Source organism: Lontra canadensis, unplaced genomic scaffold, assembly GCF_010015895.1.
Source record: "Lontra canadensis isolate GAN:19392208 unplaced genomic scaffold, GSC_riverotter_1.0 scaffold35, whole genome shotgun sequence".
Classification (NCBI taxonomy): domain Eukaryota; kingdom Metazoa; phylum Chordata; class Mammalia; order Carnivora; family Mustelidae; genus Lontra; species Lontra canadensis.
In genome coordinates, this window is record NW_022631029.1 from 15,971,552 (window position 1) to 15,993,697 (window position 22,146).

At 38.7% G+C, this 22,146-nt stretch overlaps 1 protein-coding gene across 5 annotated transcripts in view; it reads right to left on the bottom strand.

Annotated features, from left to right (window-relative positions):
• The window catches only part of CFAP20DC (CFAP20 domain containing), a 251,483-nt gene that overhangs the window by 64,029 nt on the left and 165,308 nt on the right, over window positions 1–22,146 (bottom strand). For 3 of the 5 annotated variants that reach the window (XM_032868452.1, XM_032868451.1, XM_032868455.1), the window contains 2 exons: window positions 19,771–20,145; window positions 1,143–1,346 (listed from right to left, as the gene is read on the bottom strand). In XM_032868452.1, coding sequence (XP_032724343.1) covers window positions 1,143–1,346; window positions 19,771–20,145 — 579 coding nt within the window. The remainder of the gene's footprint in view (window positions 1–1,142; window positions 1,347–19,770; window positions 20,146–22,146) is intronic. The other 2 variants (XM_032868454.1, XM_032868453.1) reach the window with 1 other exon arrangement.

A 22,146-nucleotide genomic window follows, 5' to 3' on the forward strand; every position in this document is an offset into this window, starting at 1 on the left:
CATATGTTATCCACTATCAACTACATTTGAACTCAGCCTTTACCCAATTTTGTATAAATATAAATCAAAGCTACTTAATTTTATATTTCCCTTCAAAAATTTTATAGTAAAAAAGGAATATTTACTGCTGGATGAAAGTGGATTTTAATTTGTTTGATTTGATGTTGAATGTAGGCTTATAGGTAAATATAAGTACACTTCAAGGAAATTTCCTTGGGCCTATGGAGGTCTTAAAATATCTCTGTGCTTAAAGAAATAGTAGCTTTAATTACCACTATTAAAAGACTAATTTTACTATTCTGACTTATGATATTTTTAAAGCTGTATAGGACTGTTCTATCAATGTTTCCACTTTGTCTTTCCAATTCAGCCATAAGAACCCCAAGGCCAGAAGAGAGAAAACAGACTGAGTAAAAATACTGGGCTCTGCTCTGGGCTCTGCCACTGACCAGGTGTGGAAGCTTGGGTCCAGGAGAGTTTAATTTCTTCACCTGAAAGACAGGAAGACTTTGACCTGTTCCAACTCCTCTGCTGGTCCATAGTGAGGATGATGGGCCATATTTAAAAGTGCTTTAACTGTATAAATATATGGGAAAAGATAAGCTATTGAATTGTTTGTGGTACCTATCATGTCTCTCAGGCACAGGGGGCAGCAAACATCTTTTGTGTTCATTAATTTAACAAATACTGAGCCCTCTCTATGTGCCAGGCCTATGCTAGGAGCTGCAGGGGCCATGAGAGACCCAGAATTGACAGTAAAATGATTCCTTTTTGCTTTCAGTGTATGTTGGTATATATCAGCACACAATGAGCCTACATTATCTGAAGGTGAGTAAGACAGTTTAAGAAAAGACAATGCCCTCAGGCCTGAAACACTATTCCAGAATGGGCTCTGATTATTTCTTTATTTTGTTTTTAAGTAATCTCTACATCAAATGTGAGGTTTGAACTTACAACCCCAAGATCAAGAGTTGCCTGCTCTACTGACTCAGCCAGTCAGGTGCTCCTGAATAGGCTCTGAATATTTCTCATGGGGAGGGTTCTCGTGTTGGCCCTAGTTTTCCCAGCAAGACTGGGCTTTGTTAGAAAGAAGTTTGTTCCTCGTTAAGGCATTACACAAAGACCCAGAGCCCTGGACTCACAGGTGGCAGGCAGGAGTTCCAGGTGGTTGTGTCGTCACTGCTGGTACTAATGCTGACGTTACAGTTGTCAACCTGGGATGCACTCAGGACGTGGGAAGCCCCTGTGTCCTCCAGTTCTTCATTCTGTTGCCGCCGCAGGCTTGCCAGCATTTGCAACTCAGATTCACTCATCTGGCTGGGCTGATAGTTTCTCCAGTCATATTCCTGATCAAGAAAAGACAGCGACAAAGGGTCAGGTGCCTGTTCTGAATTTATAGACCACCAACACATGCTACTCTACAGCCTTAACCCCTCGGTGGCTCTCCACTGACCGAGGCCCAGATTCTTAAGTGCCCTTATACAATGCCTGCCCCACCTGCCTCACCTTGTCTTTTTGCTCTGGGCATATCAGCCACACTGTTGCTCATTAAAGTCCTCAAGAGCAACAGGCTCCTGTCTGCCTTAGTGCTAGCCTGTGCTGGCTAACTCCTTTAGGTCCCACATTGTGTCATCTCCCAGGGAAGCCTTTTCTGACAATCACAAACTGGGGCAACCCCTCCACTAAGTGCTCTCATGGAATTAGAAGGTGTTCATTTTTAGCATTGATTACAATTGCAGTTACCTAATGGTTTTTGGCATTTGCAGGTGGTCTACAAGCTCTGCAAAGGCAAACATAATGACCGTCTTACACTCACTGTATTTCCCATGCCTGGGGCCTGACCTGTATTTGACTAAACAAAAATTCAAAAAGTTTTTTTGAAAAGAAACATCATTTTCCATACAAAAGTCCAGTTTCAAGAATACTGGTGAATTTTATCATTGTGAACATTACGACCAAATACGTTTAACTTATAGTGAGACTGAGAATGACTAATGTTGATAAAAGCCATTAAAAAATTTAATCTTAAGTTGGGAACATGTAAGTTCTGAAAGCCAGAAAGAACTCACAACTATAATACACACACTGATATGGCCTTTACTATACAAGTAATCTGTCAGGCATTTTTCCCCCCAAGAATACCACTACAGATCTTTGAAGGTTAATGTAAATATTCTCTCAATGTAAGAGATTGTCATATGGAATTTTCAAAACCTTTCCTTTCTCTAAACCAAGTTTGATAGCAAAGGTTAATTTCAACGTCGCTGAAATGTTAGTATCACATCTGAGTACTGATTTACATCCAGGACTGCCATTTAACTTTCTAATAATCTTAAAATTTTCTTATCCATCTGGATTATGCTCAAAAAGGTTTGTTTCACAGGGTGAAATTTTCTTATCCAACATGGGTTGTGCTCAAAAAGGTTTGTTCACAGGGTGCCTGGGTGGCTCAGTCAATTAAGCGTCTGACTCTTGATTTTGGTTCAGCTGGTGATATCAGGGTCATGGGATCGAGCCCCGCACAGGGCTCCACGCTGGGCATGGAACCTGTTTGGGATTCTCTCTCTCTCTCCCTCCCTGCCCTCCATTTCCCTCTTTATAAAAAAAAAAAAAAAAGGTTTGTTTCATGACACATTAGAATTTTTTAGATATTCAGATTTCTACACTTACTTTCTTGGAGGACGCTTTGAGACAGCTACTGCCTTCTCTTCTCTTCTGCCTCATAGGGATGTAAAAAGTTAAGAAAATATAATTTAAAAAAGTCTTGGTGTGTCTATGAAGTTTTAAATATAGTGTTATCATTATTACAATTTGGCGATTATCAAAGCTTGTGATCTAATAATGTAATATAGAGATTTTCTGGAAAGTTTCTGGTGGAAACTCATTTAAATTTTTACAACTCATGGCTCCAGCAGCTTGGCACCCTGAGAGGCTACACAATCTCTAACAGGAGATTTCATAAGTATTTAATATGTTTTGAGAGTTCCTAGGACAAAACAGATATCACAAGAAGAATGAAATTTATATTCCAATGAAAGGCACTAAAGAAAAGAAAAAGAAAAATAAGAATAATTTAAATTCAGAAGAAATAATTGGGGGAAAAATAAACGCAAGAAAAGATGCTTGGCTTCACTGTTATTAGAGAAATACAAATCAGCACTTCAATGAAATCTCATTCACAACCATTAGATACAAAAAAGTTTGACAGCAACAAGGGTTGGTGAAGCTGTAAAGAAATTGGAATCCTCACACATTGCTGGTGGGAATGTAAAATGGCACCACCACTTTGGAAAACAGTTTGGTGGTTCCTTAAAACGTTCAATATCTACCATGTGGCCCAGTGACTTGCTCCTAGGCATATATCTAAGAGAACTGAAAACATATGTTCATACAAAGACTTGAATACAAATGTTCACAGCAGCACTTTTCATAACAGCCCAAAGGTGGAAACAACCAAATGTCCATCAACTGATGGATAGATCTTTGTTTATCCATACAATGGAATGTAATTTGCCCATGAAGAGTCACAAAGTACTGACAACGCGCTACAACGTGGATGAACCTTGAAAATACATACTATGCTAAGTGAAAGAAGCCAGAGACAGAAGGTCACAGACTGTATGATTTCACTAATATGAAATGTCCAGGATGGGCAAATCCATACAGACAGAAAGCAGATTGGTGGTTGCCCAGGGTGGAGAGAGCAGGAATGGGGAGTGACTGCCAGTGGGTATGTAGTTTCTTTGGGGGGGTGATGCAAACGTTCTGAAATTCAGTTGTTACAGAATTTTGTGAATATACTAAAAACTGAACTGTACTCTTTAAAAAGCTGAATTCTATGGTATATGAGTTATAGCTCAATAAAAACAATGTAGTTCAGTCATCAAATGTAAAAACAAGACTAGCAGCTTGACTTTGGGCTCAGCGTAGAACGGTGACTTGCTGGGCTTCGCTTCAGTTTTTCTGTCAAGAAATGGAATGAAGTGTTCCAATGTGTCACCTGGGCATGTCATTTGGCTTGTTGCTGCCAACACACTTTTATAATGAGAAAGGAAATTTTATTTTAATTCTCACAGTTTTTCTTGAGGAAAGATTTAATATGTACTCAGTATGATTAATTCATCCATTCATTTCATGTATTTAATCCACAGACCTGTATTTTGCCTCAAGTACAACCATAGGTGTTAGGACAGAAAACAGGAGAGAATGGACAGTGGTTAAACCAGAAGGATCTGAGCCTGGGCCCTCCTCCCACCAGTTACCAGCTGGATGTGATTGGGCAAATTATCTAACCTCTCCGTGCCTCAGTTTCTTCATCTGTAAAATGGAACCACAGTATATATGTCACATGATTTTCAATGGGCTAAATGAAATAATATGCATGCAAAATGCTTAGCATAATACCTGATGAACAGCTATATGAAAGGTCTCCAAACTTATGGTGTGCACCTCTATGAAAAAAGCATTTGAGTATGCACCTTCTAATGTATCTTTGTCTTTAATTAAACACAGTATAGCTATATTAAACTGGTATGCATAGTATAAAACAAACGTAAAAACAGAAATTAAAATGGTTGACCTTAAAAAACAATGGAAATAGTTTCAACATTTTCCTCCTCGAGCCCAGTGGATGGTTTTCAGTGCACATCTGCTTGGGTGAGTACCTCCCTCTTAGGAGGACCGCTGAGTTGGCCGCCAATACATGTGCTCCCTGTTATTAGCGTTCTTTCTTTTTATTTTCTGTTCCCCTCTCCCCCAGTCTCTCACCTATTCTGTACTATGTCAGGAGGCAGGGGTGTAAAGAAAATAAGGCACCCCTCTGTCCACAGGGGGCTCACAGTAGAGAGAGGGAGATGTAACAGGCATTAGAAGTCAGAGTATTATATGTACCCAGATTAATACTACAACACAGATGTGTCTAAGATGCTTGAGGAACACAGTACGGGGCTGTCTAACTGCCCTGCAGATTTGGAAGATGCCTCGCAGGAGTCCAAGGTGGCATTGGATAGTCATTACATTTGTTGACAAAGGGAAGGAGTGGACTTCAAAGGGAGTGAGCTCTCTCCAGCACTGGACGTACAGAACCAGATGCTGGGGAAATGGTGCCTGCCGGGAATGCTGCCGTCATCGGCAGTGGCGGAAATGCACTGATTGGTTCATTCATTAGTTTACTCTACAAATACTCACTGAGACCCTATTATGGGCCAGGAACCGTTGATGCTAAGTCTGCTCAGAACTCGGAATTTCTGTGAATTTACTTCCTACAACACTAAAAGTGTATTCTGACAACACACTGGAAGAGCAGGTGAAAATGAGCAGAGAGAAAAAGTGACTTTCTCCAGGGTCATGAATAGAGCAACTGGTGGCAGAGACAGATAATTAACTTGGTCTCCTGATACATTCTTGATTTGTAATCTCTTAAACTGTTTCAAAATCACTGGAAAGGATAAATCATTTAAATTACATATATTTTTTTTTTTAAAAGAAGGCTTATAAGAAAGTCTTCACAGGAAAGGGGACTGTAGCACAAGATGGCATCTAACTAAATTATACAACGTGTGAGAGACAAGTGTCTTATCTCATTCTATTTCCAAAAGCCTCAAAATGTTACGTATGACCAATTTTGTCTCAAAATATCCTTGTAGGAAAGAAGGGAGACATTATCAGTTGGATTTGTTTTAGGAAGGAGGTAATGGGCTCCAGGCTATACAATTCAGCTGCGCTCAGATTCCCAGGCAAGTTCTTCCCTCATGAAGCCAGCTGAGCCACTCATTTTCTTTGATTTTCAGACATTTTTAGGAGCCTAACACAGTATGTCACAAAGACAAGTGAGATGTTGCCCCTGCTTTCACAGGCTTTATAATCTAGTAGGGCAATCAAGAGCTAGAAAGAATTGAGCATAAAATAAGGCAGTACAGGGGTACCTGGGTGGCTCAGTTGGTTACGTGTCCATTTGACTCTGGATCTCAGCTCAAGTCTTAATCTCAGGGCTCTGAGTTCAAGCCCTGTGTTGGGCTCCATATTGGGCATGAAGCCTACTTAAATAAAAAAGGTAGCATACACTTGGGGATAGTACTAGTTAATCACACAGAGTCTTGATCATGATTAAAAAGGGAAACAGATAATTCCAGCAAAATGATAAAACAAAACAAATAAAAGTAACCTTACAACTTGATGCCCTTTGCCTAATCTCTTTTCTCAAGATATTAAGGCAGAACAGCTTAATGGATCAAACACTTGCCCACAGAATGTTGTGAGCCTCAGATAAGAACTGGTTTTACTGAACCATTCTAAGTTCTAAGGCTAAGTTCACAATGGTGGTGTAGAGCCAAAATGAGACACGGCCATGGGTTAATAAGATCAGGTGAAGAAACTCATTCCATTCTATATAGATGGGAGAATAATAAAATTGGGAGAAAATTGGGCTGTTATTCTCATTCTGGAACCTATAAAATCTCTGAAACTTTCTTTCTGAATCAGGTTTGCATTATCACAGTGCCTGACACCTACAGCATAGGGGACACCATGTAAAAAAAAAAAAAAAAAAAGAACCAAAAAACAACTCTTAATAAAGGTCTACCAAACTATCCCTGACTTTTTGTATTCTTTTAAGTTACACCAAGATACAGAAATTGCTACTACAGAGGGGATGGTGGCTGCTAGAACTGAACATAATGTAAAAGGCATGTGAGGAAAGGGAGGTATACCAAATAGTCTGGCATTTCAGAAAAGAGAAAGGTCACGTCCTGTAGAATCAGTCAAGCTTCAGGGAGGCAGTGGTCTCTAAGCTGGACCTTGAAGGATAAGAAGGGTGGTGTGGCAGCGTATTCTAACCACCAGGCCAAACAACATGAGACAAACTGGAAGTATGGAGTTTATATTCAGAGAAAGCATTATGTATTGTACATACTGTTTCAGAAATGAAATCAGGAAAATGGTTCCCAAATAACAAGGATGGAAATACCTAGAATTAATTAATTAATTAATTTTCAAAAGGTTTTATTTATTTGAGAGAGAGAGAGGAGATATAACACAGAGGGAGAGTGAGGGGGAGAAGAAGACTCCCTGCTGAGCAGAGAGCCCAATGTGGGGCTTGATCCCAGGACCCTGAGATCATGACTTAACCAACTGAGCCACCCAGGTGCCCTGGAAATACCTAGAATATCTAGAATTTAATCTAAACCTTTTACGACCAAATGGCTTCCACTTCCCTGGTCAAGTCTCATTAACAGCCTATGATTCTCTCAAAAGATATATTCTTACTGGATCATATGAGATCTTCATTTTTTATTTTTTGAGGAATCTCGATACTGTATTCTATCCAGAGAAAATAAAAACATCAATTTGAAAAGATATATGCAACCCTATGTTTATTATGGTATTATTTACAGTAGCAAAAATATGGAAGCAGCCCAAGTGTCCATTCACAGATGAATGGATAAAAATGTGGTACACACACATGCACCCACACACAGGAATGTCAGCCATAAAAAAGAATGAGATCTTGCCATTTGCAACAACATTGATGGGTCTAGAGGGTATTATGCTAAGTTAAATGTTGGACAGAGAAAGACAAATACCATATGATTTCACTTACATGTGGAATCTGAAAAAGAAAACAAACAAATAAGCAGACTCTTAAATAGGGAGAATAAACTGGTGGTTGGTGAAGCAAAGTTGATGAGGGGATGGGTGAAATAGGTGAAGGGGATTAAGAGGTATTAACTACTAGTCATAAAATAAGTCATGGAGCTAAAAAGTATGAAATTATAAAATAAGTCAAGGAGATGAAAAGTATAGCATAGTACTTTTACTATGCTGTACTATATATGTACATATACATATATAGTCAATAATAGTAATATTGTACAGTGACAGATGGTGACTATGTTTACCATGGTGAGTACCAAGTAATGCACAGAATTGTCAAATCTCTGTTATACACCTGGAACTAATATACTGTATCCCAACCATACTTCAATAATGAATTTAAAAAAGAGAGATTAAACAAGACATATTCTTAAAAAACGACATATTCTTAGTAACTCTCATCAGCAGGGTGGTGTGATAGCAGGACACTATACAGCAGCAAAATAAGTGATACATTGATTCTCATAAAAGAAATGCTAAGCGAGAGAAACAGGCACAAGAGGGTATATATGGGCAAGACTAGTCTTGGGGATTTCTGCGGGAGTTGTGAATGGATGGTGGCAGGAAGGGGTACTGACAGGGAGTACAATGGGGCTCCCGGGGCACTGGCATTGTTCTCTTTCTTGTTCTGGATCATGGTCACATTGATTTGTTCAGTTGGTGAAAATTCATCAGAGTGTATGTTTATGATTAGTGTACTTCTCCATGACCAAAAGTGACAAAGAAGTCTAAGACTCAGAAAAGATTTCCTAGGAAGTAATAGTTGTTAGTCACTGGCACCTTGCTCTGGACCATCTTAGTAGGGATAAAGGTGCATTTTGTAAATTCTGGGGGTTCAGTATTGCTGCTAGTTTCAAATTTATGTCATTAAGAGTGCTGAAGCTATAATTAGAAAGTTTTGGAAGTTTTTCTGAACTCTAACGTCATAGCAGACATTGGAAAAGTAGCAGAAGTCCATTTTCCAAAGCTGATTTTAAACCTCAACTGGCATTTTAATATGAAGATTAATCTCCTCTCTATTGATATTTGCAGACAGCAAAAGTATTTCTACATTGACATTTTAAAAATGAGCCGATGGTAAATTAGCGTTCCAGGACATCTCTTCACCAACTAGCACCGTTTGAAGACTTGTTTCAAATTCTTGAGCACGTATCCCATACTAGAGTTCACCCTGATTCACTGAGAATGCAGGCCCACGGAAAAGAAGAATGAAGACAGAAATCTCAGGCATGAGCCTCAAGTGACACACACTTAAGCAAATAACTCATTCATAGTGTATGGTAGCTTTTAGCATATTTCTTCATCATGCAAAGAGGTAAATTGAAATGTAAAGACCAAGCTACAGTACAACTTGAAAAACTGCTACACTGAAGGGATGCTATATTGACTTAACACAGCAGAAATCAGTAAGCAGGCTGTTAGAAAAAACAACAGGTCAGAATCTAGGTTGTGTTTTAGAACAATGGCATTCATGTTGACCTAGGCTTAACCAGACACAATGCCACCTCCAAGATGTCTGTCACAAACATTTTGGCTATAACCTAGAGACATTTCGCAATCCTTGACTCAATTCATACTTCACCATCTTTGCATACTAATCCATTAAGAATGTCTTAGGTAGAGAATTCTTGGGTAGTTTAACCAATATTGGCAAAAAGTCCTTGCAAAGGGGTAGCTTTCTATCTCATAGATGTGGTGCTCTCTTTTTTGGAGGGGAGGAGCGTGAAAGTATTTTTTAAAAAAGATCTTTATATCGATGTGCTATATTTGTATCGAACACCCTTTCCCTCCGTGACTTCCATACCATATACTTCCATACATTTTGTCTTGGGAGTCAGCCTGCTAATTTTCAGAAAGAATTCTCTGAACCACAGCTGAGCTCTTATTATTGATAAATAATTTGTAATTTCCCAGCACCTATCTACTAAGTTCAAGGGTACTTCATGAGTTGAACAATTACTATAGACTAGAAGGAATCTAGTAACACCAAATGGAACAGGTTTTAAATTATATTCAAGGATATGCCATCTATAAGATGACTGTAGCCTTGTACATGGGTAAGCACAGTAGTCATTCAGTACATGGTATTATTATTTAATATTAATTAATATTATAAATATTAACATATAATATAAATTATAATTTATATAAATATAAATTAACACACAATATTAATATATCATATATAAATATAATATATAAATATAAACATATTTATTATATTTATATGTAAATAAAATTAATTAATATTGTTAATATTAAATATGACTTAAATTTAAATATTATTTAAAGACCCAGGAGGAAAATAATTATTGTGCCTGCTCACAGAAATGAAAATAGCAGAGGTAAGCCAACTTACCTCTGGAGTGGGAAGATCGTAACTTTAAGGTCAGGTTGTTTTAGAATATAAAACACTTTGGTTATAATCCAGTAATGATAGACATACCAACAACTGTGCATTCATTGCATATTAAACTACTGTGAAGTAGTTTAATACTGGGTGCTCAGTCAGTTAAGTGAGTTAGACTAACTCAGTTAAGTTCAGCTCAGGTCGTGATCCCTGGGCCCTGGGAATCTAGCCCTGCATGGGGCTCCCTGCTCGGTGGGGAATCTGCTTCTCCCTCTCCTTCTGCTCTACCCAACGCCCCCCTCCCCCAGAACACATGCTCTCTTTCTTTCTCAAATAAATTAAAAAAAAATGCTATGAGGCTTAAAGTGGCAATGGAAGTTAAATTGCTACATGATCACAGAATTTTTTTTGAGAGAGAGCACGAGTGCATGTGAGTGGGTTGGGGGTGGACGGGTGGGGTGGGGCAAAAGGAGGAGAGAGAGAATCCTGAGTAGGCTCCACACTGAGGCTTGATCTCATGACCCCAAGAGATCATGACCTGAGTCGAAATCAAGAGTTGGACACCTAACCAACTGAGCCTCCTAGGTGCCCCGATCACAGAACCTTTTCAGTTAGCTTTAATTGGGGATGGTGGTCCACGGTATTGGAAGGCGAACCAGCTTTTCTGGCCAAAACTCTTGAGTATGACTCTCTGTTTAGTCACGTATTGGATGTGAACTAGCTAAAGCCTCTGGACTTCCTGGTCTGTCAAACAGAAATAAGTGAGGCCTCTTATAAGGGTTGGAGATGGAGACTGGACAGAAAGAGTGGGGCACCTTGTAGAGCACTTGGCATATGGCAAGTGCCCTAAATCTTCAAATTCACAAACAAGGTTCTTGAATCAAAGACCTTGATCTCAGTGGGTCAGGAAATACTATCAGCTTAAGGCCTCTTCCATAAAATAGGAAAATGGCAAGTATGACTTGTTCCTTTAAAATTAGGAAAGCCAAGACATCAAAGAAGATGAATTTCTTCCGTAAACATTTGACTAGTAGGATGCTAACCTTAGCATTAAAATATTGGAGAATCCATAGTAAAAAGTTACAGTGTGTTAGCTAAGCAACTAATGTGTTCTCATGGATTCATACTTCTGCTAGTCTCTTAGTTTTTGTCAAGTCTGTCTACAATTTCTGAAACTTCTGAGAATCTGAAACTGCTCCTCTTCATTACAGTAACTGGCACAGTGTTTGGTGATATGAATAATGACTTTTGCAGGTCCATATCATCACCTAAAATTTGGACCATAATGCCATTTTTAATTATTTTAAGATACTTCTACTCTGGACCATTTTGCCTTGGTCAACAACTAAATTAGACACTAGATGCATCTGTAGTATCAGCAAAAATTTAGACTGAAAAAAAAAAAAACCCAACAAATAAAAATAAGAGGGCTAGAAGCAAATTCCACCCAGAAAATTTCTATGCTTAATGCAAATCCTGTTACTGGTAGCCCCAATGTTATTTAACCACCAAATTCTGTAGCTTCAGCAATATCCCCAGCAGTGCACTGACTGATAAAACTGACACAATGACTCTGTGTTTTTTTCCCCCAGAGGCAAGGAAAGAGTATAGTTTTGACAAAATATGAAATAACAAACTCTTCTTCAAAGACTACTAATTGGTAGGAGTGTCCAATGTAACAAATGTCACATTCTCACCATGGTTAACAGTTCATAGTTATAAACAATTTATAAGCTGTTACTAGTCTTGTCCATGTTTAATTCATCCCATCAGCCATGGAGCTGCGGATCTCTAATTTAGCTCTGGGATTAAGGCAGGCACACAAAGAGTGCTCTACAGGGGAATGACTGGAGACACAACAGGTCCTGCTTCTAAATATTATTCTCTCTTCAGTGAACATTGACAAAATACCAACATGTTATCTGACAGAAGTGACCCATTAATTCACTTTTAAGTTAGCACTTGATTCAACTCTTAACAGAGGACAAGAAACACACATAGCTCTCCCTTATCAAAAAGTACCAATAATTAGTTTCTGGAATTTTATTGGATTTGAAAAAGTGTGCTTTAGTATGCCAGGCATACTGGTTTACATTTCTAACTACTCAGACACGGGTAGAGGAAAATATCTGGTTGATATGGGCTAAGTGTTCCACATGTACTATCTCATGTGATATTCATTATGACCCTATGGAATAAGTATTATTATTTTCTCAAAGTTGACAGATGAGGTAACTGAGGTTCAAGGAAGTTAAGAAATGCGTCCAAGGTCACATAAGTAAAAAGAAGCAAAGCCAGAACGAAAATCCAGGTCTGTTGGTTTGAGCTGGTGCTCTGAGCCGTGGTGTCCACTGCTCTCGACTGCTCAGAAGAATGAAAATGTAGATAGACATGTTGTAGAGCTTTCTTTGGGGAAAGTCCTGAGGGTGGCAAAGGTAAAAGTTGTCTATCAGGTGGCTCAGGAGAGCATGAGGCCGGTAGTCATCTATAGTGATAGCCTTGGAAGGAAAGAATCTCATTGGGTGAACCTGCACATTTAGGCGAGGATGATCGACATATGTACAGCACACAGGATAACCTGACCCCCAGACAGGTGTTTTGCAACAATGGAATATTGTTGTAACTGAAGGAAGTCAGGGGTCAGACAGACATTTATGAAGTCTTCAAACAATGGGGTATTGTTGGAAAGACAGCTGCAAATGGCATACTTGAGTGGCAAATTCAAAGAGAGAGAGATGGCTTCCCTTTGAACACAGAGTATTATATACCCTAGAAAATGCAGAACTTTATATAATGGAACAATGCCTTTAAAACTCTAAAATGATCTACAAATTCATTTTCCTCTAAGTTTGTAGTGTACAAATTGCATAGATCAGTAAGCCTCTATTATTTCAAAAAAACACAAGCTCAAGTTCATCAGGGAGGCAGTCAAACTAATCCTTTTTCAATATTCAAAGGAAAAGGCTTGAAAATTAAAAAAAAAATTATAACACAGCTTAAAACACATATAAAATGTCCTTCCATAATTCAGTTTTGATTTTCAAAAATGAAAATGCGAAAATTAAACTAAAGTTATATGGTATTCATTTTATAATTTTTCCCTATAAAATCTCATGTCTTGTTTTTTTCTAAGAATACCTGAATTAGTAATTGGTAGCATATTTTGTCTTTCTTATGAAAATAACCATTCTTCAAGAAGTTCAAACTTTTTCTGGAACCACAAAGCCTATGTCTTTTTTATTTGTTTGTTTGTTTAAAGATGCACATAATTACATTTACAGGTTTAAAATGCTTCATTCAAAACTGAATGCAGTTATACATGTGGAAAAGTTTAATTACTAGCTATCTACATGTTATGGTATTACCCAGAGGGTTGTACTTGTTTCTTAATTAAAAATATTTGAACTTAATAATAGGGAACTCTATTTAAAAAATGAGTAAGACATTGCAAGGATGAGGTTTACCAAGAAGTTAGCAAATCAATTTCAGTAAGTGTTCCTCAGAATTACTAGTACTCTGGCATATCAGGGGATTAGGAGAACAATTCTCCTGCACCTCCTTTTGTAAGTCTTTAATTGTCCCTTGTCATAGAGTTGCTTCAGATTGGCACTTTGCGACAGCAGATTTCCTTTTTCAAGATTTATTTATGTGTGTGTGAGAGAGAGAGAGAGAGAGCGAGCAAGCGAGTGAGCGAGCATGGGGTGGGGGTTGGAGGAGCAGAGGGAGAGAGAATCTCTGCTTCAGGGTTCCATTTCACAACCCTGAGATCATGACCTGAGCCAAAATCAAGAGTTGTACACTTCACCAACTGAACCACCCAGGCACCCCATGTGAGAGCTGATTTTCAATGAGGAGTCAGCTTATAATTCTTGACTGTAGTACCCTGATGGCTGAGTTGATGGCTCAGGTCTGCTCATAGTCTCCCAGAGCCCAGCAAATTACATGACCACCCTCCCTGTAGCTCAGGTCCTGAGCCTCAGAGTCATCCTTGATTCTGCCTGTTTCCTCTTCCCTCTATCCTATCAGTCCTAGCTCTTAGTTATTCTGGGAATCTGCCACTTTTCTTCATCTCTGCTATGATCTATCAGAGAGTGATGCCTCAACTGCTTTCTCTGCTTCTATTCCTGCCCTGTTGCATCCATCCTTGCCACAGCAAGAGGGAAGTTTTTGAATGTAAATATTATTGCCCTGCTTCAAACCCTACAAAGACTTGCCATTGCATGTGGAATAAAGGCCACCCTCCTTACCGTGGCCATCCTGATCTCATGTGATCTGGGCCTTTTAACAGCTCTGACCTCATCCTCCACTACTTTCCCTCCCCTTGCCCGAAAGACCTAGCTACGTGGGCCTCGTCTATTCCCCAAAGACATCCATTTCTGAAGCTTTGTACCTACTGTTCCTGATACCTGAAACAGTATTCCCAGGTTCTTTGCATAGCTGGCTCCATCTTAAATTTCAGATCTCAGCTCAAAAGTCACCTACTCAGTCAGATAATATCTAAAGTACCCACCATTCTGGCCAACCCATTGTCTGTTATACTACCTTGTCTTTGTCTTCCCACATCCTTATCATAGCTTATAATCACTTTATGTATTTGTTTGTACGTCTTTATCGTCTGTGTTTTCTAACAGATATAAGTCCCCCGAGGAGACAGGCCTCATCTGTTTAGGTTGGTTTATCTCTAGCACCAGGGGGAATACCTGGCCTGATAGGCACTCAGCAGAAGAGGAGATGCTGTCATAATCCAGAAGTAGAACCAGAACAGCTGTAACTCATCACCTAGAAGTCCTTTGTTTTTTTTTAATTAGTTAATTATCTTTAGAGAGGGAAAATGGGGGGGGGCGAGCAGAGAGAGAGAGAGACAGAGAAAGAGAGAGAATCTTAAGCAGGCTCCACACCCAGCATGGAGCCCAGTGCAGTGATCCATCTCACAACGCTGAGATCATGACCTGAGCCAAAGTCAAGAGTCAGATGCTTAACTGACTGAGCCATGCAGGTGTCCCTAGAAGCCCAGCTTATGAGGCAGAAACCACCCTACATGTTAGTTCTCTATATACATTGACTACAAAGCTAGCCAGCAGAGGTAATTTCATACCTGCATTCATATATTGGATGGACTTCCAGTCCCAGGATAATTGTCAAAATTTTTCTCTTGCATCTAGTACATTTCCTATGCATCATACCAGTAGAATACTTCTAAGCCTGACTGAGTTCATCATGTCTGTGTTAGAATTCACTACTGGGCCACAGTAGTTGAAGTATTGAATCTTAAATATCTTGAAAGAAAGAAAAGTTTTTCATTCAAATGAAATCCATTTGTGGGGGCAATTAGGTGAGAAAATGAAATAAATGACATCTAGATTGGAAAGGAAGTAGAACTATCTCTATTTGTAATGACATGATCTTGTATATAGAAATTCCTAAGGAATTCACAAAAACACCATTAGAACTAATTAATATTCAGAAAGGTTGCAAGATATAAAATCAATATAAAAATAAATTGCATTTCTATGAACCCTAGAAATGAACAAATTAAAAAATTAAGAAAACAAATCTATTCACAAGAGCATCAAAAATATACTTAGGCATAAATTTAACAAAGAAAGTGTAAGACTTGTATGCTGAAAATTATAAAACATTGTCAAAAGAAATGAAAGACAAAAATAAATGGAAAGATATCCATGGATTGGAAGGCTTAATATTGTTAAAATGTTAAGATATATCCCCCAAACTGATTTATAGATGCAATGCAATCTCAACTGACAAGCTGATCCTCAAATTCCTATGGAAATGCAAAAACAATCCAGGAAAGGAAGAACAAAGTTGAAGGAGTCACACTACCTGATTTCAAAGTCTACTACAAAACTACAGTAATCAAGACAGTGTGATGCTGCATAAGGATAAACATATAGATAGAACAGAACTGGGAAGTCAGAAATAAACTTTCACATGTATGGTCAACTGACTTCCAAAGAAGGTGACAAGACAATTCAATGGGAAAAATAGTCTTTCAATCAATAGTGTTGGCACAAGTGAATATCCACAAGCAAAAAAATGCAGTTGAACCCCTACTTCCCACTAGAGACAGAAATTAGCTAGAAATGGATTATAGGACAAAATTTAAGAGTTAAACTAAAAAATTCTTAGAAGAAAACAGGAATAAATCTCTGTGACCATGGATTAGGCAATGGCTCTTAGATATAACACCAAAAGCATAAGCAACAGAAGAAAAACATAGATAGATTGGACTTCACCAAATGAAAAACTTCCGTGCCTCAAAAGATAGCCCCAAGAAATGAAAAGACGGCTTACAGAATGGGAGAATATATCTGCATATCACGTATCTGACAAGGAGCTTGTATCCAAACTCTTACAACAGGACAATAAAAAGACAAATAATCCAATGAAAAAATAGGCCAAAGATTTGAATAGGCATTTCTCCAAAGGAGATAAGCAGATGTGCTAATAAGTGTATGAAAAGATGCTCAGCATCTTGAGTCATCAGGGGAATGCAAACTGAAAGTGCAATGAGATATCACTTCACACACACCAGGATGGCTTAAATGAAAAAGGCAGACAATAACAAGTGTTGACTAAGATGCAGAAAAATCCCGTCAACTTGCCTTGCTTGTGGGAATGTAATATGGTGCAGCTGCTATGGAAAACAGTTTGGCAGTTCCTCAAAAGTTAAATATAAAGTTCCATATGACCCAGAAATTCCACCCCTAGGTATATACCCAAGAGGAATGAAAACATATGTCCACACAAAAATGTGCATATGAATGTTCATAGCACCATCTTTGGTAATAGCCCTGAAGTGGAAACAACCAGCTATCGACTGATAGATGAATAAACAAATATGGCATATTCATATAATGGATTACTATTCAGGCATAAAAAGAAATGAAATGCTACAACATGGATGGAACTTGAAAACATTATGCTAAATGAAAGAAGTCAGACACAAAAGGCCACATACTGTCTGACATCATTTATATGAACTGTCCAGGATGGGCAAATCCATAGAGACAGAAAGCAGATTAGTGGCTTCTCGGAGTTTGGGGGAAGCAATGAATGGGGAATGACTATTAATAGGGATGGAATTTCTTTTGGGGTGATAAAAATGATCTAAGATAAGTAGTGGTGGTTGCACAACTCCATGAGTGCCCTAAAAAAGGCTGAATTCTATATTGTGTGAATTAAATTTTAGTATATTCTTATTTTTTTAAAAAGATTTTATTTATTTACTTGACAGACAGAGATCACAAGTAGGCAGAGAGGCAGGCAGAGAGAGAGAGAGGAGGAAGCAGGCTCCCTGCCCGGCAGGACCCTGGGATCATGACCTGAGCTGAAGGCAGAGGCTTTAACCCACTAAGCCACCCAGGCTCCCCAAATTTTAGTATATTATTAACAGTCACCACCATGGGTTTCTGGAATCTGGGGGAAAAAATTCCTTTGTGGAGTTAGCAAGCACCCGGCTCTCTTGAGGAAACTTGTTTCAGATTCTTAGCTACAGTTATTAGATGGAGAGAACGTCAAGTATTAGCACCCTTTCACTATGACCATGATTTCTTTTTTAAATGGTGTCTCTGGAAGAACACTCCACTCCCACGGTAAATTCACCCTGAAATGGGGCAGAGTGCCGATGCCTTCCATAATTTTACATCCTATTAAATTGGGGTTATCACATTCACGAACGTGAGCCACAGATTGTAGCGACCATGTGGGTTCCCTGAGATCACATTTTATTAGTCTGTATTTTGACACTGAGGTCAAACCTCTCTGCACAAATGGTAAGCAGTGCTTTTGTTCCTCTATCCTGTCCACACGTGTAAAGTTCCTTCCCTCTTCCGTTCTTTTGAAGGGATTGCTGTCAGTCTCCTTAGCGGTAAAATGGACTAGTAAAAATGGCCGAACCTGCACCGGGGCGCCTGCGCAAAGGCACAGGAGTCAGGTGAGCGCTTTGTAAAGGGCAGTGAGCCGCTGGGAGGAGGAGGGGCTCTTTGGAGCAACGCAAAGAGTCTCAGCGAACGGGCTCTCAGATGAAGAGGATGGGTAAGGGAAAATGATACCATTTCCCCCTGGTATCATCAGAGAGCACTATGGTTCAGGCAGTGTACTTGGTCGAGTGGCCAAGGTACTCAAAGTCCATTTGTGCCTCAAGTTTACAAGCTGATTTTTCGTGCCCTGGTTTCATTTCTACAGAAAGATGGAAAGATTAAAAATAAGCAATCTTTTGGATATATTAGAATGAGAGATTTTACCTAATAGAAGGGTGGTGGCAAAAAAATTAGGGGAGAATGGAGCGGAAGGCTTCTTAGAGACTTGCTTTGGTTCCGTTTTTGGCAGCCCAGTTTCGGCTGCAGTCAAGGGAAACAGCATCCTAAGAACAAATCCCTAAGGTTAGTTTATTAGCTGCATTCCACTTATGAGTACACCAAAGGGGGAAAAATATTATAGTTAGGTAGAATATCTGTATTAGAAATAACTTAAAATTAATGCAAAACAGGCAAAGATATTACTATTGACCACTTTCATCCTAAAATCACCATAAAACAAATTCCATTTTCATTGAGTTAGGTGATTCACTACATTTTTGTGGGCACACATGCAGATATGTATACCAACGTGAGAAATAAAATGAATACACATTCCAGCTTTATCTGGGTCTTTCTTTGAGGAGGGGCCACCATTTACGTGAGAGTTGGTACACGTTTACGCAGCCCAGTGCAGTGGACCCAGGCAGCATTTCTGGTCTCAGACAATCTAGTTTCAAGTTCTAACTCTCCAACTAACTTGCTGTTGTCCTTGAACACCCCGCATAACTGAGCTGAACCTCAGTTTCCTCATCTAAAAAATGAGCATGAAGGTGTCTACCTCTCAGGGTCACTGTGAGGATTAAATGAAATGCTTCAGTGGAAAAAAGGCTTGGCAGAGTGACTGACACATGGCAGGTGTTTAAGAAGTATTAGCTATTTCTGTTCTGTTAATGATGACATATATGTCTGTGACTTGTGTGAGGGAACAATCCTCCCTCAATTGCTTAGAATGTAATTGAACCAAAGCTTTACAATGTGACACATACAGAATACTTAGGACATGACAAATAAAGAAAACCTTTACTGTGTTTTAAAAAAATGGAATGTAAGTTCATTTGTTCGGTATAGCTTCATCTGTTCTCTGGTTTCTAAGCGCTGCATGGAGGGACTGAAGGAAGAGAGGTACTAACACAGGAAGGAGGAAAATCAACCCAATGGATATAGCCACCAAACTAGCCTAGGGATTTATTCAATGACACTACTTTACTATTAACCTTCACTCATGCCATTTATTATTTGGGAAACTGCTGCAAAGAGACCAGAAAGAGAAGAGAATAATGATGTTTTTATGGCTCCTAATGTAGATTGTTATTGAAAATCTGTCAATTTCACTGGCAAGCCTTTGGCTCAAAAATAAGATCTTCATTTATAATTTGGAGGCAGTGATAACTAAAATTATGAGAAGTAACTGGGAAATAAAAAAAATTACTATAATGATAATTATCTTTCTCATTAAAAACATGAGGCATTCTATTATCACTGGGATGGGCAATATACTCTTTAACAGCTGTTGCTACTGAGCTAAAACACATTGGAATAGGAAGGCAAATACATTACTGATCACCCAAATGATGAAAAATAGGTCCTGCTGAAAACCCGTGAGAAATGGGACAGAACAGAACACAGCAGGACTTGCTACCCGCCTATGCAAACCAGAGTGAAGCCACTTACAGATACTTCAGGAATCGGCCTCAACTTTCCCCCTGAGATCTCCTTTAGGGAGGTTTTGTTTATTGAAGGTGGTACTTGATGGGCTGGTCGGTCCTTTGCTTTGATAACAGGATCTGGAGTTTTCTGAGAGGCTTCACTTCTTCCAGGGGGAGAAAGGCATGGTGTAGGCACCACACTTGTTCGAAAGTCTTTTTTATCTATCTGCTTTGCCAAGGAATTCTGGCTTTCTGATGCTCCTGCTTCTGTGTAGGCACTTTTTAGAGGTCCTTTATCTGTCCGCCTCGCAGCCTTCCCCAACGTGTTCTCTAATGTTAGCTGAGTTAACCCTGAAGGACTAGTTGTTGGGTCCGGGGAACCCTGGATATTGTCGTTACCCTACATGGGGGAACAAAGTGAAACCACATTGAGCCAAAATCTGTGGTGAAGAAGCTACTGAGAACAGTTCTTAAAAAGTTCACTTATTCTCTGAATAAAAGCCAAAGTATACATATAATATACCTATATATGATATATATACTATACTTAATATATATATAAATATATATATACTTAATATATATATATATACTTAATATATATATATATACACACACACCTATTTTATTTTGCAATAAAAAGATGAGTAACTAAAAACAGCAGTGCAATAGGTATAAACCGTTTGGTAAGATGCCCTGCTATGTGGTATCTATCTGGTCTTGGTAAGGCATATATATTTTTTTTACCTCTGAGTTACAAGAGAGCCATTCACTAAAAGTACAGTTATTTCAAAAAAGCATGTGAAAGAAGAGGATCCACCGGAAGTTACATAAGCATAGCACACTTTGACTTCCTAATGAGCTAACTCTATGAGAAGAGGAACAGCTAGAACTTACAGTATTTAGCTTATTTAAGCAGAGAAATGCTACTCTAAAAATAAGCTGGGCTATCAAAGTGTATTTGTTTTAAATTATTGTAGGGAAGTCTTATTGTTCAAGAGCAATAGATAATAGACATGTTTTGTGAAATACTTTTCTTACATGAAAATTTCAATTATAGAAAGTATTTTTTTTTCCCGTAAGACAAGAGCATGATGAAACAGAATTATTTGTAAAGCTACATGAGTTTTATAAATACATAGTTCTGAGATTATCCCTAGGAAAGCAAAAATTTTAATTTTTAAATCTGAGAAAGGAGGAACTACAAACATAAAATCAATGGCTGTGAAAGTAAATAATGGAAATGATAACTACAGTGCTTTTTTCAGTTGGATTTTTCTGCTATAAAATAAGAACCTGAAAGAACAAACTAACCTGATCATTGCTTATACCTGCCAAGGTAGATTTTTCCAATTTGTCTTATTTACTTAAATATGTAAAAAATAAGTGGATATTAAAATGATAAACTTAGGACAGAAAAAAATCAATAAAAGCAGAGTATATATCTATTTCTATATACATTTGAAGATTTTATGTATTTATTTATTTGAGACACAGAGAGAAAGAGCGAACACATGTGCAAGCCAGGGGAGGTAACAGAGGCAGAGGGAGAGGGACAAGCAGACTCCCCACTGAGTGTAGAGCCTGACGCAGTGCTAGATCTCATGACTCTAAGATCATGACCTGAGCCAAAATCAAATCAGATGTTTAACCAACTGAGTCACCCAGGTATCCCCCAAAAGCAGATTATATTTTAAAGACATTATTTGCTACCTAAGAATGTATCTCTTACATTCAATTTCAGTAAGCTATTGCTTACCCTTCAATTTGTAGGCACACAGAACCAAACGTCTAGTTACTCCCCAAATTTGTTTTTTTATTTTTATATATTTTTTAGAATGATCGAGAAAGACTGCATGCAGGAGTGGGGGCGGGGCAGAAGGAGAGGGAAAGAGAGAATCTTGAGCAGACTCCACGCTCAGCATGCAGCCTGACAGGGTGCTTGATTTCAAGACCTCAAGGTCATGACCTGAGCTGAAATCAAGAACTGGACGCCTAATGAACTGAATCACCCAGGCATCCCCCCTCCCAGATTTGGAATTTTTTAACAAAATATTTGAGAGGCTGATTGAACTGTTGAGTTTCTTGCTCAGTGTTTGGTCATCATCACACTCAACATACAGATTACTATCTAAGGTGAGATTTCCCTTTCAGTAGAAGTGAAGCATGTGTAAAGGCGAGAAAGCCTGCTCTAGGTTGCACACAGGCCAGAAGAGGATGTTTTTCTTTAAGATTTTATTTATTTGAGAGAGAGAGCACTTGAGAGAGAGCATGAGCAGGGGAAATGGGCAGAAAGAGAGGGAGAAGCAGACTCCCTGATGAACAGGGAGCCCGATGCAACTCAGGGCTTGATTCCAAGACCCTGAGATCCTAACCCAAGCCAAAGGCAGACACTTAACTG